The following is a 15,709-nucleotide window of genomic DNA, read 5'->3' as shown; positions in this document are numbered from 1 at the left end:
GAAGTTATGACAATCAAACATCTCCCCAGACATTGCAAAATGTCTGGGGGATGAAATAGCCCCTCCGTTGAGAGCCACTGTTTTAAAGATATGCTATGGAGTTCACACACAACACTTCCATTCACTTCCAATAGCCAAAGTTACTTATTTGGCCATACTGAGTTGTAAGAGAGTCTGGGAGAAATATTTCTAGCTGGATGAAATGGTGCCCAGGTAAAACTTAGGAGTTTCATTGCTAAAGAAAAAGGAGGGGAGGGAATTCTCTGGCAGTCCAGCAGTTAGGACTCCACGCTCTCACTGCCGAGGGCCCGGGTTCAATCCCTGGTGGGGGAACTAACATCCCTCAAGCTGCACCACCCAGCCAAAAACAATAAATAAATTTTATACATCTTTTAAAATAAAAAGAAGGGAGAAAAGGATTTTAGGGGACAATTAATCTTTGCCACACAGCCCTACTTCTGGACTTTTCCACCATATGTGGTGGACTGAAATGAGTTTTCAGTCACTTGAAATTTGGGACCTTACTTGATAAAAGTGCTACTTTCCTCTTCCAACACGATAAGTTGAAATTTACTGAGCATTATCCACGGAGTGGGCTGGGGGGCAGGCAGGTGAAAGGAATGATACCTAAAGTTGCTCAGAAGCTGGGTACTGGCTCAGAAGGGATTGAACCAAACAGCTGAAATGAAGCTGTTTCATAACAAGTCTTTGGTTGAAATGGAAAGGCTATGGTTACAAGGGCCCACAGTCACTGTGGTAGTTAAGAAAAAGACAGTATAATTATGCAAAATTGTCAAGATGAAAACTGCAGGCATCTTGCATTATTCAGCTTTGAACTGCTGCTTTCTAGTTCTCGTTGTAAATACAAAAAGCCTTTAGTGGCCCCTTTATATCTCACACAAAAGGATCATTGCTTAGAGCCAGCTGTTTTGCAATTATATTTCTATGAAGTTGGCATAATTGGACATTAGAACTGCCTAAGGGAAGAAGGGGATGACACTGTTCCTGGGTATTAGAGTAGAGTGTGGAATAGTAATGGAAGGGCCCCCCTTGTGACAAGGAGGTAGTCTTCCCAGAGTTCATTCTGAAGCCAATAGTTCTGAATTCAAAACACATTTTCCCACAAGAATATTGTTTTTATGTTATTAGATAACCACAGAAGTCCTCCAATACCAGAAAAGAAAGAGATGTATGCTTTGCAATAGTACAAAAGAAAATGCTGCAGGGCAGAGAAAGGTTTGTCTGAAGGTTCTGACTGACAAAATCATCAGTAAAATCTCAGGGAAGAGATTACTTTTAAACCACATTTACAATGGGAAAAGAAAGCATCTCAGGCTAAAGGACAGGCAGTTCAAAGACGGGGCATTCAGTTCTCTGTGAGGATGAGTAAGTATTGACCAGGAGTGGAGCACAGGGTTTGTGGAAATGAGATGAGGAAGTTAGGATGGGCTGTGAATGCTATGGTAGAGTTTGGAATTGTTTTACGTTGGCAAGTCATGATAGGCTTTTAATGAGGGAGCTAGTGTGATGAAATGTCATTTTAGCAATTATAGGAAGACTAGTTTGACGTTGATGGCATGGTAGCAAGAGAGATTGGATTTCTGATCTTGAGATGTGGCAACAAGTTAGAGAGAACCAACAAGAGTGACAAGGCGAAGGGAAGTTGGTAGGATGTGGTGGCTCACTCTTCACGGGAGGTGGAAAAGGAGGAATCAAAGATGGCCCCAAATCAGGCTGGACTCATGACACAAGAACAGGCCAACAGGGGAGGTAATGAGCTCAGTAGGTTTCTGTCCCAAGGATAAAAGAGCTGAGAGAGTTATAGTTATGGCCTTATAGTACAGCTTGTGGGCTGCACTTACGTTTCTGCAAAGCTCACCCAACATGGTGTCCCTATAATTGAAGGAAAACAACTTACTGAATTTCATACTTAGTTCCAAAGTCTTCCTCCAAGGTTACTCTATATCCTTTTTTGGGAATGCATCTCTACATGTTGAAACTGTGCCAGGGACACCAGTGTTTGTGAAAACATTACATTCCAGTGCCAGACTCTGTGGCCAGAAGCTGTTTAACTGCGGTGGCAGTACTATTGAAATCCTAAGGTTGTACTGCAGGGTGTCTGAGAAAAGCAGTGTAGAGAAAAATCCCATTAAATATGCGCTAAAATAATATCAAATGTGATTAAACTTGAGAGTCTTGGGGCAGATGACGGGAGAGGAGAAAATAAAGAAGTATCAGTAATGGTCAGAGAGAAAAAGAGGGGACCAAGGGAGAGTTTAGTGGGAAGAGCGCTATCTTAGTCTGGAGATAGATAGACAGACAGGTAGGGCTCTGCTATAACAGAATACCACAGACTGGGTGGCGTAAATAACAAACATTTATTTCTCACAGTTCTGGAGGCTGAAAGTCAGAGATCAGGGTAACAGCATGGTTGGGTTCTTAGGGAAGGCTCTCTTCCTCGTTTACAACTCTCCTCATTGTATCTTCACATGGCAGAGAGAAAGATCATCTCTCTTATGTCTCTTCTTATAAGACTCCACCCTCTTTTGATTGCCATGCCCAACCTCCCCATTTCCATCCCTTCCACAAAGCCGTCAAATCAACCAAGCCTTTGTACAGCAAGGTGGATGGTAGAGAAGTCTGGAAAAGCAAGAAAACAGGGGCGTATATGTGTCATCACTCTTCTTACTCCCTGACCAAAAGAAGATGGCGGATTCAGTGTATCCAGGGTAGATCAGATGGAGATGAGTGGGATGGGATGCAATGCCTAAAGGACTATGTGTAGGTGGTAGCTAGAGCTGAATAGTGGAGCATCAGGGCCAGATCAGACTACTAGGAATTGGTTGTGGGAAGAAATCCTTCAGAAAGGAAACTCCTACCACTTAATGTGAAAAATATATGTGAGAGGTCTTCCACTCAAAATTAATGCCTGAATAGGGACCAAATGAAAGAAAAAGATTGGCACCAGACCATCGTCTGTCCAGCCCATGAATTATATTCAGAAGAGGCTGCCCAACGGGCAGAAAATGGCCCTTTCACCTTCAGAATTGCTCATAAGCTGGAGCTGACCAAGTAATCACCTAACCAGTCAAAGGCAGTCTACAGCCTCATCCCTGAATATGGCCACTGAGACCAAAGCATTCATTTGGCCACCAACCTAGGGTCCTCTGCACTCCTTTCACATGGCAAAGTCACTGCTCCTGAGCCTCCACTGCCTAGGAGGTGAGGTGTAATAAGTGACTTAGCAAATCATCTCACTGTAGCTTTAACGCAGTGATTTCCTATCCCTCGCTCTGGATTGGAAAGAGTGGAAAAAAAGAAAGGAGGAGTTCTAAGGCTAGATGGAAGCAGAAGGAAGAAACCAGACTATAAATTTTTTTCATGATAGAAAGGAATTAACAGAAAAAGCGAGGAGGTATAGATACTACCTCTCTCCAGCAACCAATAGGCATTACTATATTCCCAACAACGGCAATAAATCTCAAAGCCGAGAGCCTCCTTTTCTGTTTCCTCATTTTGAGCAGCATCAAGAAAGTAGATACTGCATACATAATATGCCCAAGTATATCCACATTAGCTGGCCTCAATATCTGGAAAGAAATCTCCATAAATCATAGTTTTGACTCACACTATCCTAGAGCCTCAGTAATAAGACTCCACTTAGAACTCTCCAGATTAACTTTTCAGCTCTGTGTAATCTGATGTCTTGACTTCAGGAACAAGAGGAAACTATACAGGATGCTGAGTTAGTTTCCCACCTCACACCTCAAGACCACCTATACAGGTAGAAATGAAAGAAACCCTTCCCTTCTCTTTCATACCATACATGATTAAATGCTTCATTAATGAACCAGTTGCTTAGCATGGGTTTGCTTCTTTCCAGAAGTAAACCTGACACTTGGGGCAGCTTGGCTTATTCCTGCAGCCAATGGAATGACTTCTTCCCATTTGCTAATGGTGGGCACCAGTTCTGCAACGTGAGTTGGGGGAGAGTCTGACACATAGAGGCTGACTTAGATCTCAGCCCTTTCATGACACAATAATAAATATTGATCATTAATAACAATATGTTCCGGGCACATTTTGAAGCACCTTCCCTGTAGAAACTCAATTTAATCTTCACAACTCTCTGAGCAAGGTGTTATCATTCTCACCACTTTAAGGTGAAGGAACCATGGCACAGAGAGCTTAAAGAACTTGCCCAAACCACACACTAGCAGTACAGCTGAGATTCAAGTTAATCTGGCTCCAGAGTCTATATTTATAAACACTATACGAAATTATTTCTTCAATGTATCACAAAGAGCAGTAGGTTCAGAGTCATAGGACCTTGGTTTGAGTTCTTGGGAAAAAAAATTAGCCTTTCCAAGTCCCAGTTCCCTCACTGGGATTGTTGTAAGGATTAAAGGAGATTATATAATTTATATATATATACCTAACATATATGTATATGATCTTAAAGTACCCTACAAACATAAAGGAACACTATTATATTAAACCTGGTAATGGATCTTACTGTAAAAATTCTTAGCTAAGATTTCATCCATTTTTACTAATTTTACCATGGATCCTGAAACATCTGTACATAACTGTTATCTTCTGATTGCATGCTCTGTGTTAACTTTTTTTAATTAAAAAATACTTTTTTGAAGGATTTTGTTTTGAGGAACAATGTAATAATTTTTAGAAGATTGGAAAAAACTATCAATTTTTTTCCAAAAGATTGTTTTCTAGACCTATTTAAACTTGACTTCCATCATCAAACCTTGCTAGATAAACAATCGAATTATCCCTTCAGCTTTGGTTGTTGTATTAGTTTTTTGCTGCCGCCATGATAAACAATCAAAAACTTAATTTTTAAAACAATACATATTTATTATCTTATATTCTATAGACGTCTTACACAGGTGTCACTGGGCTAAAATCAAGGTGTCGGAAGGGTCGCGTTCCTTCCTGGAGGATCCAGGCGAGCATCCTTTTCCCACTTTTAGAGGCCTACTGCATTCTGTGGCAGTATAGCCATCTTAAAAGCCAGTAGTGTAGCTTGTCTCTTATCCTTCTTCTATTGTCACATCTCTTTCTGACCACAGTCAGGAAAGGTTCTCTGTTTTTAAGGACCCATGTGATTAGATTTTGCCCTCTTAGGTAATCCCCTCATCTCAAGATCCTTAACCTTAATTACATTTGCGAAGTCCCTTTTGCTATATAAGGTAACATATTCACAAATTCCGAGGGTTAAGGTGTGGACATCTTTTGAGAGAGCTGTTTTTCTGCCTTCCATAATTGTGAACGTTAGGGGAAAAAAATGTTGTATATTAAAGAGACTTGTCAACATATAAAAGTTTGAGGGTGGTGACTTCATTACAGTGTCCTAAAATACCACCAAGTCATAACAGCTATTATGACAGAAAGGAGATGAAGTTCACTTAGGCTGACTTCAGACAAAAAGAGAGCTGACAAATGGTGAGTGAAGGTAGTAGTGCCACAGTGACAACAAAACCAAATGATAGACCTGAACATCATCCAAAATGAGGCAATGAATCTGCACTCTTTGTACCTGTAGTTTACTATTGGGAATAAAGAACCTTCTTTCTGATGCCAGTCCATCATTTTCCAGAATTGAACAGTTACACTCATATACTATTAGAGACTAGACAGACATCAGAAAAGAGCCCTTCCTTTCTACCACCGTTTGAAAAGCAAAAAGACGCTAACCTTTTTTAAGATAAATTAAACAAATAAAAGAAGCAAACTGGGGCTTCCCTGGTGGCGCAGTGGTTGAGAGTCCGCCTGCTGATGCAGGGGACACAGGTTTGTGCCCCGGTCCGGGAAGATCCCACATGCTGCGGAGTGGCTGGGCCCGTGAGCCATGGCCGCTGAGCCTGTGTGTCCGGAGCCTCTGCTCCGCAACGGGAGAGGCCACAGCAGTGAGAGGCCTGCGTACAGCAAAAAAAAAACAAAAAAATGAAGCAAACCGTCCCAAGTCTTGCACCTGTTTCAGTGGCAACAGGGATTATCTAAATGGTGTTGAAGAAGCATTGTCAGTATTTAGATGATGAAAGGTTCCATGAGTGCTTGTTTTGGGGACAGAATAAAGCAGTGCAGCCATAGAGGTACAGAGTCCCTGAGGACAGTAGCCCAACTTTGTAGCTTGCATATTTCCCCATGCTATTTACATGTTTACAAAAACCTAACAGATGTTTGAATGCCATGCGTGGTGTCCAGCAGTTGTACTCAGGAAAAGCAGCATTAGGGAGTCTCATTACAGCCTATTTATCATTTCCATAAAATTATGTCTTATTACGCAATGATCAGGATTTCTAAGCCACTAAGAAACTCTGAATTGACAAGGATTTGCTTTGCAGAACAGCCCCTAAAACAGAACAAATTTAATTATACGGGTCTTACTCTGCAGGAGAGGTGATCCTTACTACAAAAAACGTGTGTGTACTTAAAGCATGATGGGTATCTCATAGTTAGGTGGGTATGTTTAGGGAGACAGGAGCCAGGTCTAGATCCCCAAAGAAGTTACTAATGAACTAATCAAGGGATTAGGGCCATCTCCAAAGGGACCAGAATTCAGGGCAAGACTTCAACCAGAGGACACTTAGGAAATCAAGCCAATCAAAGAGTAGATGAAAATGGAGAAGACTGGAGAAAATGGGAACACAATGTAAGACTTTGGATGACTGAACCAAGAAGATGCTCAAATGTGACCACCCTGGGTACATAACCTATCAGGCTTAGACAGTCAAGACTTATCCAGGCACAAAAGTTGAAAAAGAGTAAGACATCTGACAACCTGTTGAGTGGGAGAAAATATTTGCAGACCATATACTGGATAAGGGGTTAATATCCAAAATATATAAGAAACTCATACATCTCAATAGCAAAAAATAAAAATAAATTTTTAAAAACCCATTAAAAATGAGCAGAAGTTATGAATATTTTTACAGAGAAGATACATAAATGGCCAACAGGTACATGAAAAGATGTTCCAATATCACTAATAATCAGGGAAATACAAATCAAAGCCATAATCAGATATCATCTCAAACCTACTAGAATGGCTATTATCAACAAGACAAGAGATAACAAGTGCTTGCAAGATGTGGAGAACAGGGAACCCTCATGCACTGTTGGTGGGAACATAAATTGGTGCAGCCAGTATGGAAAACAGTATGCAGGTTCCTCAAAAAAATTAAAAGTAGAGATACCATATAATCCAGCAGTTCCATTCCTGGGTATGCATCAGAAGTAAATGAAATCACTCTCTCAAAAAGATATCTGCATTCCCATGTGCCCATTGCAGCATTATTCACAATTGCCAAGACACGGAAACAACCTAAGTGTTCATCAACAGATAAATGGATAATGAAAGTGTGGTATATATAAAATAGATGATTATTCAGCCACCAAAAAGAAGAAAATCTGCCATTTTTGATATCATGGATGGACCTTGAGGATGTTATACTAAGTGTAATAAGTCAGACAAAGAAAGACAAATACTGCATTATCTCTCTTCTATGTGGATGTAGAATCTATTAAAAAGCCAAACTCATAGAAAAAGAGCATAGAATAGTGGTTGCCAGGAGCTGAGGAGTGAGGGAAATGAGGAGACATTGATCAAGGGATACAAACTTCTAGTTACAAGATGAATAAGTTCTGGGGATCTAACGTACAGCATGGTGACAATGCTGTGTCGTATACTTGAAAGTTGCTACGAGAGTAGGGCTTAAATGTTCTCACCACACACACAAAAATACTACAATTATGTGAGGTGATAAATGTGTTAACTAACCTTGTTGCGGTCACCACCTCACATACATATGTATATCAAATCATCACATTGTACATCTTAAACTTACACAATGTTACATGTCAATTATATCTCAATAAAAATGGGGAGGAAAAGAAAAGAATAAGCTCTAAGTGACTGTCAGTCTTGGTTATGATTAAGACGGGACTTTTGCCTATAAAGTAAGTTGCTTTGGTACCTGTATGAGGATGGATCTGCAAAGGCAAAGACTAACTCTGCCCATCCATAGCAGCCCCATACCTGTTCCTCCTCCAGCCCCGTCCCCTCTTGTAAGTATCATGAAATGATAGAATATCTCTGAATCATGGTCAGAGGCGGCAGATTCTGCTTTTGAAGGAGGGAGGCCAGCAGTGTTACCTCTGTGACCTCACCGCCTACCTGTCCCCACCTTGCCTTCTTGTTCTGTAGACGCACAGAAGGACAAGCACCTTAGGGCTCTGCATGTGCTGCTCCTTCTGACTGGTTCAAGCTTCCACCACATCTACCAATGACTCACTCCTTCCTGTAATTCGGTTTTTAGCTCAAACCTGGCCTCCTCGGTGACAACCTTGTTGATCAGTTTTTCTAAATTACCTTGCTCTCCCCCAGGCATTGATCACATCACATCAGAGTTCATGTTGAAATCTGAAATTATCTTGTTGGGTTTTTAATTTGCTTGCTCATATGGCAGATGCACAAGGAATTTTCTTGTCATATACTGTGTTAAATGAATAAACAGATAGTCACCGTGCTTCTCTTGCAAAACCCTGTGCCTTAGTTAAGTTGATGAAGTTTCAACACATGAACACAGGAGCCATAAACATATATTTGTGAGTATTTAGTATTTGGGTATTTTGTCAGTGCCAAGGAGCAACTGGAGACTTGACCATCTTTGAAAAAAGTGCAAGGGGCTGGGATGGAGGACCCAGAGAACTTCATAAGCAAACAAGGTCTCTGAACCAAAAATCAGAGTTGCCTGTGAACAGCAAGATGGATTATCAGTAAAAAGGGCCTTTTTTCCCCTTCATTTGCAATTATTTACAGTGCATTTTTTTAACTGATCAACTATGTAGTTGATAGACTTGGTTTCTCATCACTTGGTCTGGCTTTTAAAGATATTCTTCATTTTGATGAAAATCTTCATTACAAGCCCCTTGACTGGATGTAACATTAAAAACAAAAACCCCAAACAACACATATTCAAGTAATGTGGGCTTTGGGGCCGTGGGAAGAAGACAGGACTAAGAATAAGGAGACCCAGATTATGAGGCCAGCCCTCAACAAGTTCCTCTGATTCAGTCAACAAAAATTGTATACTGCCAGGTACTGTTTAGTAAATTCAGTTAGTGAATATGACAGACAAAGTTTCTGTCCTTCAGGAGTTATGTTCTACTAGGGGATAGCAAGAGGGAGATAAAAACCACCTTTGCTGGTCTGCAGTTTTATCTTCTAAAAGTACAATATGTGGGCATTAAACTAGATTATCTGTAAAGTTTCTCCCAGCTCTACACATTCCAAAAGAAAGGAAAGTAATTTTGGAAGGCTTGGCAGTGGTTATTTTAGGGGAGTAAAATCATGGATGATTTAAAATTTCTTCCTCTTTTTGTTTATCCTTACTTCCTGATATTTTTTCTATAATAAACATGTATTACATGTCCGATGGAAAAATGTTGAAGAAAACAGTAGATTTTGCTATCAAACCTGGGTACTGGTTCTTAATAACCTAAGGGAGGTCATTCATCTGTTAGTAATGAGAATCGTCTTTCCCCTCCAGTGACTTACTTATTACTTTACCTTTACCTAACGAGGCTTTGAGGAAACTGCTAAGGGAACTGTCTGCTCCTTTTCTCATTACCTCTGTGTGTGCTACCAGCTTATTCTCTTCTCCCTGAATCCTTGAAGCTCTTCTCTACCTAGAAATGTTCTGGCACAGATCCTGGTTATCTCTCTTTCTCATACACACACACACACACACACACACGCATACACACGCGCGTGCGTGCACACACACATGCACACACGCTCACACGCGCGCGCACGTGCATGCACACACACATGCACACACACACTCACACACACACACTCAGACATGTGGCCTCTTGTCACCCTTCAATACTCACATCTTACTTTAAATGTTACCTCTGCAGAAAGGCCTTACATGAGTGATCTAAGTATAAGAATTCCATTCTTCCCTTAGACTTGCCATACCTCTGGGGGTCTCTATCATACATCTCTCTGCTCTTTCCTTCCAGAGCACTCTTCTCAACTTAGAATTTCGTATGTATTTCTTTTCTTTACAAGCTTATTGTCTATTTCCCCCACAAGTCTGAAGTTCCATCCTGAAAACAGGGATGGGCTGATTTGTTCACAGCTATACTCCTAGGGCTTCACTAATATTGTTTGAGCAAATGAATAAATGAAAGAATGAAACGTCTCCTTTGTCCTCTCTCTGTCAAGAGTTTTAATTCCCATGCAGTGGTATACTGAAGCCAGTTCTTTGCCAGCTCACAAGAGCCAATTGTTAAATTTTCAGGAATTTAGTGAGCCAATTGTTAAACTGTTAGCTTGAAATCAGCCATGCTGAGAGTATTTGTACCATGGACGTTAGCAAATGCTACATGTCGAGACTATTATTTCCCAAAAGGCTGAGTTACCAGCACACCAATCCTCTCATCTCCTAAATCCAACTATAAATATTGAGATATCATGGCAGAAAAATATGGCCCATAGGTTACTTAAAATCTTTCAATAAAAAAACGCTTGGGGCTTCCCTGGTGGCGCAGTGGTTGAGAGTCCGCCTGCCGATGCAGGGGACACGGGTTCGTGCCCCGGTCCGGGAGGATCCCACATGCCGCGGAGCGGCTGGGCCCGTGAGCCATGGCCGCTGAGCCTGCGCGTCCGGAGCCTGTGCTCCACAACGGGAGAGGCCACAGCAGTGAGAGGCCCGCGTACTGCAAAAAAAAAAACGCTTGAAATTAAAAAAAAAATACTAGCTACATGCTACACAATTATTTTCCTGTCAGGAATACTTGGACTTTTTATAAGCTAAATTATAATATAAAAATATGTCTCTGATTTCCTAAAGTTTTTGTTTCTGTTTTTCAGATCCTTATGTGAAGATTCATCTGATGCAGAATGGCAAGAGGCTGAAGAAGAAAAAGACAACGATTAAAAAGAACACACTTAACCCCTACTACAATGAGTCATTCAGCTTTGAAGTACCCTTCGAGCAAATCCAGGTAAGGTCAAACATATTTTTTCTTCCCATTCAATGTCATTTCTTCAGGTCACATAAATTAAACACATAGATCTTGTGAATTATCAGTGCATATGCCTCCATTAGAACTGCTATTCTTATTCCGTGCACATTTAATGCTCAAACTACACCAAGAGGGAAATGATAAAATATACAGCACAAGATGTGCTGATTCATCAGCCAAAAACAGCTGTCATTCTGTTGAGCAGAAATAAAGTAGGAAAAAGAACACCGACAGAACCACTCAACTAATTCAAACAGTACATCCACAAAGGTTAAAGGTCAAGAGAAAATAAGCGTTCACTCTCTACTCCCAGGCCACAATATGTAATTCTCATTATCACCTCTTTGTAGCAAAAAATAAAAAAGTAGTGATAAAGGAAATATTTTGGTTGATGCTAAATATGCAGCATCTTTAATCTTTCACTATTAAAAAATAATTAATAGTAGAAAAATTAGGCTAAGTTGTATTTTTCATTGTTTAAATTCAGCTTCCTGTTTCTGAGTTGGAATGGATGGTTATTTTTGTAAAGACAGAACCTTAATTTGCTAGATAATATCTGTTATGATAGGAATTATCCTATTAAAAGACCTTGTGGTTAACATGTTCAAAATAGGATGCTACATGTAGACACAATGATAGCATATGATCTTATTATTTACTCATTCTTAAATATTTTTAGGTTTTCTTACTTTATATTCATAGTTAGGCTATTGGATCCAAAGTTCGCATCCATTAATTATGGGCTATTCTTGCTAATGTGTTTTTTTTTAAATATTTATTTATTTATGGCTGCGTTGGGTCTTCGTTGCTGTGCGTGGGCTTTCTCCAGTTGCCGAGAGCAGGGGCTACACTTCCTTGCGGTGCTCGGGCTTCTCACTGCAGTGGCTTCTCTTTTTGCGGAGCACGGGCTTCAGTAGTTGTGGCTGGCAGACTTAATTGCCCCGCGGCATGTGGGAATTTCCTGGACCAGGGCTCGAAACAATGTCCCCTGCATTGGCAGGCGGATTTCCATTGGCAGGCAGATTCCCAACCACTGCGCTACCAGGGAAGCCCTATTCTTGCTAATCTTTAATGGGTATCAGAGAGTCAAATTTCTTAAAGCAACACTATTTTTACACTTTATAAAAAAACTGATGTGGGTCTATCTTTTCAGTCCTATAGAAGTTTGCTCATGACTTGAAGGAGAGATGAAGGGTAGGCATCAAAACTACAGCTTGGAACCTTCTAATGGTCCAGAATAACAAAGTGCAGCAAATATTCTTTGGTTGCATATTTTTGTTTTTAACCTAGTCTTAAAATACAGTACCTTAGGAATGAATCACACCTTTATTCCATGAAGAAAGCTAATATAATAGCTACATTTATTGTGTATTTATTTTGTACCTAGGCCCAAGGTAAGCACTTTACCTGCATAATCTCATTTAATCCTTACAATAACCTTAGAAGCAAGGTACCATTATTACCCCAGTTTTATATACATATAAGGAAACTGAGGCTTAGAATTATCTCATATATAAAATAGGAATAATAACAGAATGCATGTCAAAGTGAGACTATGCATGTAAAAGCATTTGGAACGGTGCTGAGCACATACAGACACCCAGTAAATGGTTCCCATCATTCTTACTCACGATGCTAATGTTGTCTTTTATTCAAATTAACATTTTATGTATTAGAAAATGAATCTCACAATAAGATTAAAACAATATGTAGGGGCTTCCCTGGTGGCACAGTGGTTGAGAGGCCGCCTGCCGATGCAGGGGACATGGGTTCGTGCCCCGGTCTGGGAAGATCCCACATGCCGCGAAGCAGCTGGGCCCGTGAGCCATGGCCGCTGAGCCTGCGCATCCGGAGCCTGTGCTCTGCAATGGGAGAGGCCACAACAGTGAGAGGCCCGCGTACCGCAAAAAAAAAAAAAAACCAATGTGTAAATCAGCACTATCCAACAGAACTCTGTAAGGATGGAAATGTCATCGGTATTGTCCAGTAGGGTAGCCACCAGCCATAGGTAGGTCATGAGCACCTCAGCCACTAGTGTAAACAAGGAACTTTAATTTTAATTTATTTAAGTTTAAACAGCTACATGTGGCTAGTAGCTACTGTATAATATAAGGCAGTTTTTTAAATCATCAGTAATCCCACCATCCTCACATTAGTTCATGGCTTTTATATAACCTTTCTTATATACATTTTCACATGGTAGCCGATTGTACATATTTATTTACTTTCAATAGCTGTTATATAAGTAAATGACGTTGCAGAAGACACTGATTCCCTGTCCCCAGTCACTTGTTTACTAGCCTGAACCAGTGAGCTCACTGCTTTGGACCCACTGGCAACCTAAGACACCCAATTTCTCCAACAATTTATTTTGCAATACTTATTCAGTGAACTCTTTTTTGAGTTCTGAGACATTATTCCTATGGAAACTAACACCTCCTGGCACTTTGTGTTTTAATTCCACAAAACAATATGAGGCAGGACATTGAGATGAAAATTCCTATTGTAAATCTTCTCCTTTGAGCTACAATTCTATACCTTTAAAAAAAGAAATACATGTCCCTTTTCAACTATAAATTCCAGCAAATGCAAGTATACTGAACATGAAGCACATTAAAAACAAGATGTATGCTGGGTTTCTGGGGCAGGCTTTCAGAGAAGATAACATTTTGTCAGGACAGAGAGAACCTCAGCCCAATACAGAGTCCATGACACATGGAAATAATGAGCATGCCTTTGACGGCATCCCTTCCTCACCGCTCCTAAAGTCAATGTGTTCTTTTCTTTCTTCTTTTCCCCAATAGGCTGCTATCCTAGTCTTTGCATTTCCCTAGAGAAAATAATTGAGCATTTAACATGCTATAATAGGGGCTTAGGTTTTATTTACCCTGAGGTTATACGATTGTCTGTCTTTCTATCTGTCTCTATCCATATGAAATACATTGAGAGAAGCAAAATATGCTGATGTCCAAAAGCATATGAAAAGGTTGCAAACCAACCCCCACCAAAAAATGTACAGACTACATATGCAGCTGAAAAAATTAGCCCAAGGCCTTTATAAGGATATTTTGCCTTGATTGCTACTAATCAATACATTCCTAGGTGAAAGAATCAAAATTCACTCTAACTATTCACTCCAACCTCCAAAATCCTTGTTACTTTTGTGCATGACGACCCGACTGTCCCTGTCCCTCATTCCTTGCAATACGACTGCATCCAGATGAATTCGCTTGGGAAAGGTGCTCAGAACCAAGGTGATTCTGTTCTTGGTTTCGAATGCCATCCAGTGAGTAGGTAATTCCCTTGATAATGGAATCAATCCAAGGCTGCACAAGGAAAGGTGGACATTTGTTTCCTTTACTGCCCGTGTGTTGCGTTTGACATTCTAAATTCCACCTTCAGAAGTGATCATTTTCTCTGATCTGAAGCTGTATGTTGGTGACATCTCTCAGCACATTCGTCAATAATGCAGTCCTCAGAGTACAAAGCCCAGTAAAGGGCCACAACTGGGCAGGATCTTCATCTGGCCCTGGCTTCCATCATTACATTTTCTGCTTCTTTTGACTCTGGCCACCAAGTGCTACACATTCTACTTTATTCTAAATTTTTCCTTTATCTTTTCCCTTGGTTTCTAGATTGGAGCCATTGCCTATTTTGACTAAGCAAATTCATTACTTAGGAAGAACTAAAACATACTTTTAAAAAGTGTTTCTTTCGTGTCAAAATGGTATGGGTTTGCTTTCACCAGTTCAAAAAAGTAAGGCATTAAATAAACCCTCACAACCTAATGGAATCACTGGAGTAAACCTTGGTTGGCCTAAAGGGTTATTCCATTTGATGTCAATGCTGGATACACAGTTACTTAATAAATGCTTATTGAGAGAATTTATGAATGAGAAAAATTATCTTTAGTTAATTACTACTTTTTTAAGACTTTCAGTCTGTTGTCACACTTTAAACTCACAATAATCATGTGATTAGCTGAAATTCTGTATTAGTTTTATGTAAAACTATGCTGGCTCTTCCCACCTGAAATAGGATTGCAATACATGGTTGCTTTGAAAATTGTAACCAAAAAAAATGATCTGAGAACTAATGCCAGAAATTTTGCTAATGAAACAATGGAAACAACTGGATTTAAAGGTGAATACAGGGGACTTCCCTGGTGGTCCAGTGGTTAAGACTTTGCCTTCCAATGCAGGAGGTGCGGGTTCGATCCCTGGTCGGGGAGCTACAATCCCACATGCCTCGCGGCCAAAAAACCAAAACAGAAGCAATACTGTAACAAATTCAATAAAGACTTTAAAAAAAATGAATACAAGTTGACATGGGCAGCCGGGCATGGTATTTTATAACATGGACTCCAGAAACCAAACCACTCATTTCTTATATGACTTCAGGCACGTGATTTAACTTCTCTGAGCTTCAGCATCTTATCTCTATCATGTCAATGTTAACAGGATCTATTGTAACCGAGTAGTTCCATGAAAGACTTAGAATTGTGCCAAAATTAACGTTTACTGAGTATTTTGAAGATGCTGAAGAAGATGATGATGATGTAATAATGGCAGGGACTGGACTCGGGTTTTCATGTTCAGGTCATTTTCCTCCTTGTCCTGGTGTTTGGACATTGGGTCTTCTTTCCAACTGC

The 15,709-nt window shown here is 40.2% G+C and overlaps 1 protein-coding gene across 1 annotated transcript in view; it reads left to right on the top strand.

Annotated features, from left to right (window-relative positions):
• Window positions 1-15,709, top strand: part of SYT1 (synaptotagmin 1) — a 369,815-nt gene that overhangs the window by 353,006 nt on the left and 1,100 nt on the right. The window contains exon 8 of the mRNA XM_081249771.1: window positions 10,904-11,037. Coding sequence (XP_081105897.1) covers window positions 10,904-11,037 — 134 coding nt within the window. The remainder of the gene's footprint in view (window positions 1-10,903; window positions 11,038-15,709) is intronic.

Source organism: Mesoplodon bidens (genome assembly GCF_964165515.1).
Source record: "Mesoplodon bidens genome assembly, chromosome: 11".
NCBI classification, from domain to species: domain Eukaryota; kingdom Metazoa; phylum Chordata; class Mammalia; order Artiodactyla; family Ziphiidae; genus Mesoplodon; species Mesoplodon bidens.
Note: the sequence above shows the minus strand (reverse complement) of the source record. Positions and strands in the feature narration are given on the sequence as shown.